The sequence below is a fragment of the Triticum urartu genome, chromosome 5 (assembly GCF_003073215.2).
Source record: "Triticum urartu cultivar G1812 chromosome 5, Tu2.1, whole genome shotgun sequence".
Classification (NCBI taxonomy): domain Eukaryota; kingdom Viridiplantae; phylum Streptophyta; class Magnoliopsida; order Poales; family Poaceae; genus Triticum; species Triticum urartu.
Window position 1 is genome coordinate 429,709,797 of NC_053026.1, and position 8,246 is coordinate 429,718,042.

At 47.7% G+C, this 8,246-nt stretch overlaps 2 protein-coding genes across 2 annotated transcripts; one reads left to right on the forward strand and one right to left on the reverse strand.

The window, feature by feature from the left end:
* Window positions 1-243: 243 nt before the first annotated feature.
* On the forward strand, window positions 244-2,212 carry LOC125556149 (F-box protein At1g10780). Its single transcript, XM_048718933.1, has 3 exons — window positions 244-1,245; window positions 1,369-1,649; window positions 1,742-2,212. Exons 1-3 carry the CDS (start codon window positions 465-467, stop codon window positions 1,976-1,978), a joined length of 1,299 nt encoding a protein of 432 aa, XP_048574890.1. The 5' UTR covers window positions 244-464; the 3' UTR covers window positions 1,979-2,212.
* A 2,609-nt stretch (window positions 2,213-4,821) lies between these two features.
* Window positions 4,822-8,246, reverse strand: LOC125556150 (alpha carbonic anhydrase 7-like). Its single transcript, XM_048718934.1, has 7 exons — window positions 8,057-8,246; window positions 7,246-7,451; window positions 7,059-7,121; window positions 6,073-6,189; window positions 5,820-5,990; window positions 5,037-5,087; window positions 4,822-4,905 (listed from the first exon to the last, which is right to left on the reverse strand). The coding sequence occupies exons 1-7, from the start codon at window positions 8,244-8,246 to the stop codon at window positions 4,822-4,824; spliced, it is 882 nt and encodes a 293-aa protein (XP_048574891.1).

Here is an 8,246-nt window from a genome sequence, read left to right on the forward strand (position 1 = left end):
ATATTCAATTTTTCTTTTGAGAGAGAATTCGACGTTTTATTTTAGGAAAGCATTCCACGTTTTCTTTAGAACGAGCCACGTTTGAGAAGGCATTCGGTAGTTTTTTTTTCTTTCTTCTGAGCATTAGGCATTCGGTAGCCAGTTTTCCACAGAAGAATGCAGCCGGTTCAGGCCCATGGCCCAGCCTCAAGAATGACCTAAAATTTCTGCACGCCGCCGCCGCCGCGTCGCGCCGCTACCCCCAAAACAGCGAAGGAAACCCTTTGCCCCATTTCAAACTCGCGAAACCTCCCGAATCCGAGCACCAAACTTGAAAATTTTCGCCTCACAACGGGCGGGCTCCCGACGCAGCCTCCCACTTTCCACCCGGTTTAAATTTCAAACCCCCCTTCATTCCCCACAAGCAGACGCGGCCCCCCACACTCGCCTGCTGATCTGACCGTCTGTCCGATCCGCCGCCGTCCATGGCGATGGAGTGCGACGACTGGGGCGACGGCGGCGGCGACATGAACGCCGTCCCGGACGGCGTGGTGCAGCACATCCTGTCGATGCTCAGCAACGTCCGCGACGTGGCGGCGTGCGCTTGCGTCTGCCGCCGCTGGCGCGACTGCGTCCCCTACCTCCCGGCGCTCTTCTTCCCGCGGAACGCCTTCGACGCCGCCGCCGTGGGCGGGGGCGCCGCGGACGAGGCCATCGGCCGGATGGTGGCCGCCGTCTCGCGGCTCAGGGAGCTGGTCATCTACTGCCCCTTCTCCATGGCCCGCCTCCCCGCCTGGCTCGCCATGCGGAGCGCCTCGCTCCGGGTGCTCGAGCTGCGGATGGACGCGGCCGCCGACAAGGAGGCGGCGGGCGGCGGCCACCTGGACTGCGTCGCCCTGGCGACGGGCCTGGAGGAGCTGAGGCTCTGGGGGGTGCTGATGACCAACGCGCCGGCGTGGGGCCGGCTGCAGCACCTCCGCGTGCTGGAGATCGTGGGCGCGCCGCTGCGCGATACCGCGATCACGGAGACCGTCGCCGCGTGCCCCAACCTCACCGACCTGTCGCTGCTTGGCTGCGACTGCTCTGGCGATGTATCCATCCAGCTCCCTATGCTCCAGCGGTGCCGCCTCGACTTCCTCGGCGGCGGCAACTGCTCGCTCTTGCTCTCCGCGCCCCGCCTCGAGTCACTCGAGGCCCAGGGCTTCACCTGGATCAGCCTGCGGGGCGGCCACAACCTCCGCCGCCTATCGATCGCCAAGAGCACAGGTGCGCAGCATACCTCGAAATCGATTTCGATTTCGAATCATCTGCCGCATCGTCATAACTTTGCAAGATTGTGTTGTTCCGATGCAATAAATTGTGTCGTGAATTGTGATGAAAACGATGCAGGGAGGGTGTATAAGGTGGACACCGGGAGGCTCCCAGATCTGGAATACCTCTCGCTGCGCGGTGTCCAGTGGAGCTGGGCCGCCGTCAGCTCGGTGTTGCAGTGTGCGAGCGAGGTGAAGCACCTTGTGATGAAGATTGAATTCTGCGGTGATTTTGATGTGCTCCAGCCGTTCCCGGAGATCGATTTGGTCGATTTCTTCAACGGCCATCCCAAGCTCACCAAGTTTGAGATCCATGGTGCGATGTTTGCTGCTCTGTGCCAGAAAAACAGCCTGAAAAACGTGAGTGGCACGCCGCCTTTATTGCTGTATCGTATACTAATATTAGCATGACTTGTGTGACCATGGTTATTTCCTGTGATTTCTCAATGCAGTTGGATTCAAGATTCTGCATCCCTTGCTTGGAAGAGCTTTTGATCACCGTGCGCTCGCCTCTCAATGCCGAACAGAAGTTGAGCACTCTTGAATCGCTTGTGAAGTACAGTGTCAGGCTGCAGTCGATGGTCATCCGAATCTCACAGATGAAGAATTGCCATGATGCTGCTGATGATTTCTTTGAGGAGATATGTAAGTTCAAGTACATCAACTACAGGAAAGTGCGGATTGAATAAAAGGAGACCCTGTGTGTTTTATTCTTCAGTCAATCTGATTGAGGACTTCATTTTTTTACTGCATTCCCTGATTTTGATTGTTGTCATTACTGGAGGATGCATGTGTAGCCCTCTTGAATAACTTTGGAGTTGTGGTGTTTAGTCGATTGATATTCATCTAGTCGTTGGTTTGATGACTAGAACTTGTTGAAACAATTTTGATTAAATAATTGAGGACTTCATTTTTCCTCGTCATATACCCTGTTTTGAATTATCCACATTGTTGATGGAGGATGCCTTTTAGCAATTTTGAGTAATTACTAAGTTATGTTGTTTACATCATGTTCATCTGGTTGATAGTGTGGTGACTACACCCTCCTGATAAGACTATTTTGATTTGGTCCATGTACTTGGAAGCTCCTTAAACATTTCTATCCTTATTGAACAATTTTGTGCATGGAAACTCTTATACATGAACATCAATGCGTGTATTAACTTGATTCTTTTTATTTTTCACTATTTATTTATTTACCGATTTAGATCCGTTGAGATGACTTTTACATTCCATTGCTGTTTATTTTGGAACAATTTAGATACTCGTGAATTTAGTATGTTTCTGTTATCTGTGGTCTGCTATGAGTATATGCTTATCGCTAGGGAAATCTCTACGGAATACCAAAAGAGTAATGTGTACTCCCTTTGTTACGAAATACTTGAAGTTTTAGATTTGTTCCTAACTCAAACAATTTTAAGTTTGACCACGTATATACTACCTCCGTCCCAAAATAAGTGTCTTAACCTTAGTACAACCTTAGTACAAAGTTGAGACTTTTCTACTCCCTCCGTTCCTAAATATTTGTCTTTCTAGAGATTTCAACAAGTGACTACATAAGAAGCAAAATGAGCGAATTTACACTCTAAAATATGTCTATACATCCGTATGTGGTAGTCCATTTGAAACTCTAAAAAGACAAATATTTATGAACGGAGGGAGTAACATCTAAAACATCAAATTAGTCTTGATAGTTTCATCATAAATATATTTTCATACTATATATGGTTATTATTGTAGATGTTGATATATTTTTCTATAGACTTGGTCAAAGTTAAAGTTGCTTGACTTGGGACAAACCTAGAACTTCAAATATTTTGAGACGGGGGAGTATATTCTACCCAGGCATCACTCCAATTAAGTAACAATAGCCCTGTGCTTGTTTTTGTTTCTGTCAATTATTGGTAGTAATCACTTGGATACCACCAAAAAGATGTGAATTCAGTTTTGATTTTGAATTATGCAACAATGTTAAAACATCAAATCTTCTGGATTAGAATTGCACTCCAATTTAGGATACGAATAGTTTTGTGCTTGGTTTTGCAAAATAAAATAAAATATATTGTAGGTGGTAATCAGTGGCCACCACCAAATATATGTAGATTTAGTTTTGATTTTAAATTCCACAAATGGTTTAAAATTCACATACTGAATGTTAATCTCCCAAATTATAACTGTACTCTAATTTAGGAAACAAAATAGCTCTATGCTTGTTTTTGTTATATTTTGTCAATTATTGGCGGTAACCGTTTGAATACTGTTAAAAAAGATGTGAATTTAGTTTTGGTCTTGAATTCTGTAGCCAAATTAAAGTAGTCACATATTGAATGTTGAGTCTCATGGATTCCAACTGTAGTCCAGTTTAGGAAACAGAATGGCTGTCTGTTTGGTTTTATTTATTAATTATTGGAGGTAACCTCCCCGCAAAAAAATAATTATTGGAGGTAACTGCCCTGATACCAGCAAAAAGATGTGAATTCAGTTTCGATCTTGAATTAGGTAACTAAATTAAACTAGTCAAATGTCGGATGTTAAATCTTTGGGTTCCAGTTATACTCCAGTTTAGGAAACAAAATGGCTTTGTTATGATCCTTTTTTGCGTTTGTTTTTTGTGCCAACTGCTTGTTTAGTGGGGTTGGCGGTAACTACTGGAGGGCCGCCAAAAAGTTGTTAATTTAATTTTTATTTTTAATTTCGTAACTGGATTAAACCAGTCACACGTTGAACCTTTTTTTTGTGGGGGTCACATATTAAATGTTGAATTCCTTAGATTCCAACTATATTTTGGATATCTCTGTTCAACATATAAAATCTTCATAAAAACATCCCCTACCGACCTGATGAGCCCTTTACTCAGTCCAACATATAAAATGTTCATCAAAAACGTCCCCTCCCGACCAGGTGAGCCCTTCATTCAGTCCAACAGAGAAATGCTCACATAAATGATGATACATTTTCATGAAAAATTTGTACTAGCAATAATTGGTTTACACCTGCACAAAAATAATACAAGGTGCAATATTGAAAGTTTTTCTCTCCGTAGCAATATGGCCCATGTTAACAAAATTTTGCATCTCAATTCCCCCATCTCCTTTGCACCATAGCAGCAAAGAGATGAAGAAAATCCATGATATCCACCATTGGGTCTGCTGTTTCGCCGTCCACAGCTGCAGCTTTAACTATGATGCAAATTTTACCGCAAAAAAATATATATCAGCAGATGAAAGAACTGACCCATCGGCTTGTAGGTGTATTACTTTGCACCAGTTATCCTGAATTTCTACCGTAAAAGGAAAATATTTTGAAATTGTTTCTTTTGTGAGTATTTCGCACTACCTCCGTAACTAAATATAAGACGTTTTTGAACTGCAAACGCGCCTTATATTTAGTTATAGAGGGTGTATGTGCTTATAGTTAAGCTCGGCACAAACCTCGGAGCTGAATCGGAGGGCAAACGGAGCCACAGCTCCACGGCCCCGGAGAGCATTACCCCTACTTAAGCTTTCTTCTCTTTCTTGGCACCCTTTGCTGGTCAATCTTTTGCTTCTTCGCCTTCAAAGTAGCGAACAACTCGACCATTCATTTTCTGAGCCGGCCGGTCATTTGGCTCAGGTTCCTGCGTCAAAAAGGGAAATGATCATGGATTCACCAATGCAAATGATCATTCTTTCCAAGAGTGAAGTCAGATGAACCATGGTTCCTGTTCACTCGCGCATGCTCGCTAGCTTCGCAATCAAATTAACGTACCTCGCTCACCGACTCCATCATCTTGATATGCTCCTTTGATACGTGTTTTACCTGGCAGATAAATCAACAGTCGGTAAACAAAACACACAGCTTTTAAAAACTTGTGGTATGGTTGCTCTCCTCTGCTGGTCAGGTCCTTTGTGCATGTGCTGCCTGAGAGTGTGGGGGGTGAGATGCTTGGGAGTATGATGTTGGGTTTGCTGGTGACATTCTTGGCTATGTCTGAGAGTGCGCCTGTTGGTGCTTGTTTTGCTTTACTTTGGGTCATGTAGTAGTGATAGCGCAACGAGCGCAGTGCGGTGGCGCCGTTGGGCGCCGAGGTGGCGTCGACGAATGGACGGACTGGCAATGACGATGCAGATCTCTCTGCTGAAGATGGGTCAGTGGTTCGATGATGATGGCGGCTTCTAAAACGTGTGCATATGGTGTACGCTTTAGGTCTGTTGCATCAGTTTTAGTTCCGATACGTTATGTGAATGGATCGACGACGACACCGATTTTAGATATGGGGAGTAAGAGCACTCAACATTATCGAGTTTTGTAGGTGTGAGTGATGGCTTCGGATGGCTTGCTGTATGCTTTTATTAGACATTTGTTGAATAATAAATAAAGATGGCTGCAGAGGCCGGGGTTTTTAACCTACTTTAAAAAAAAGTAGTGATAGCTAAACTGGTGCTTGTAGCTCGTATTATTGGCTTCCCTTCGTGAAAATCGGAAGGGAAAAACCCTTCTTTTCTTCAACAAATAAATAAATAAACAAAACGCACAGAGTAGTGTGCATACCTTGCTGAGGATGTTCCAAAGAACCCCTTCGGTGCAAGGCGGCGTGGTGAGGGAGCCGTCGTATCTGTAGTAGCCCGAGGCCTTGTCGAGCCAGACGGACGGATCAACGGGCTCCTTCACGTCCTCGTCCTCGTTGTCCTTGCCGGCGAGCCTCTTGAAATATGGCGCCAGCTGCATGAACATATACGCATATATTATGTCAGCAAACTAAAGCTCACACCGTGAATTTTTGCATGAGGAGGCACGTACGTACATCAGTCAGCGTCTTGTCGGGGTCGCCGGCCTCTTTGGTGGAGTAGAGCACGGAGATGACGGCGCGCGCCTTGCTGGAGTCCTCGTGGACCATGTGCAACTCCATGTCGAACCTATCCTGACACCGCTAGCCAGTAAGAGCATCTACAGCCGGACATTACTAATTTAACCCCTCAAATGCCCACGGACACGCCCGGACAGTGACCGGACGTGTCCGTTTTGATTCCGCCGAGCACACTGCGTGCGGAGCTCATAGAGCACGTAGGAGGCCAGCGGCTGCGGTGGCTAGCAGCTACAGCTAGCACGCTAGCACGGCTATGGGAGCACGGCGGCCAGCTCAAGCACGCCAGAACGCATAGCTGGGTGAGCACGCGACCGCGGTGTTGCTAGCACAACGGACATGCCGTGCTCCGACCTGGGCACGCGCGAGCTCATTCCCGGGCGCGCACGAACTCCGGCCTGGGCGCGTGAGAGCTTCGGCTTGGCCGCGGTACGCAAGAGCTCCGTCCTCGGCGAGTGCGAGCTCCGCCTTGGCGTGCCAGAGCTCCCTCGGCCGCGGCGCGCGCGAGCTTCGGCCTGGGCACGCGAGAGCTCCATCCCCGGTGTGCGCGAGCTCCGTCTCTAGCGCGATGCAAGCTACGACGGGGCGCGGGCGAGCTCCGGTGGCCTTCCTCCCTGATGCGGACGAGTCCCGGTGGCCTACCTCCCCGCAGCGAGGCGCCTGCAGGTGGGCCCGCAGCTGACGTGGGTAGCCTCATACTGCTCCATATTTCAGACGAGTTTGAGATACGCCGGTCAGTTCGAACGTTTAGCGAGGAGTTTTTTTTATGGGGCATTTGACCGGACGGACGTTTCCAACATTTAGAAGGGAAATGTGAAGTCCGTCTGTAGATGCTCTATGACGAACGATCGATGGTGTGCTCGCTGTGGCATGGATGCTCACCTGGTGCCATTGACGGTGTGCTCCGAGGGTACGTGCCAGTGCACCTGCTGGAGCACGTAATCCTTCTTCTCGATCGTCAGCTTGCCATTCCCACCTTTCCATTGCAGCTACAAGACAACGACCACACATTCATTTTTTCATTACACACGTTAAGAAGCAAAGATTTATCTCCGACAACAAGTATATGTAGTATATTGGTAAGAAATGTATGGTTCTTGGAGAAGGAATTACCATGAAGTCGTGCCCGCGGTTTTCCAGTGTGCAGGCGCTTGACTTGTAGGTCTGCCCCAGAGGGCCCATGTCCTTGTCGATCTTCACTTTGCAGATGTCGATCGGGGACTGCTTCTTGCCGTCGCCACAGGCAGCCCAGGCCTTATTCAGCTTGGCCCATTGGTCAGGCCCAGTTGGGTCTTTCTCCTCGTAGTTGAACAGAGCGTCTGTGCCAGCCAAATTAAACATGGGCGTTACTGATTTCGAACCACTTTATCCAGAGAAGAAGTCACACGCAAATTGCAGGTGAGTAAAAAACAAACGATAACATGCTTAAAATTTAAAATAGGCTTTGAATTTTTTTTCAGATCTAACATGTTTTTTGAACGAACAATTAAGAAACCGGAAGAACAGGTAGAATTTCATATTGGAAACAGTAACCGAGACAGTAACCCGTGTGCACAGGTTACACTACCACGACCTCCGCTCATGAACTGCTAAAACATTTTATATTTAGAAACGAAGGGAATAGTTTGCAATGCATGCACTTAGATGGATTTTATTTACTCAAAATCAAACACCAAAGAGATACAAACACAATGGTCGCACATGCGGCCTCTGCATAGTTATGCATATAATCAACACCAACACACATCCATAAGCATGTTGGCATGCACTTAATAGAAGCTACCATGGGCCGGTCCAGGCGCTGGCGCAAAGCAAAGATCACAAGGATGGCCCAAGTGAAAGCAGGACGGCGGCTGGAACGTGTCTCCGGCGAGCCGTCTCCGTTGATTGGTCAATTTTAAACTTTACCGGTGCATTCACTTACGAGAAGCTACCGCCTGAGCAGGCCCAGACGCAGGCGCATGGGCAGGTGCCGACGCCGGTCCAGACGCATCCCCTGGCGTTCGCGCCCGCGCCGGTTTAGATTCCACACATGAGAAGGCGAAGATCACAAGGATGGCCGAAGCGAAGGCAAGGCCGGCGGCTCCAGCATGTCTCCGGCGAGCCGTCTCCAT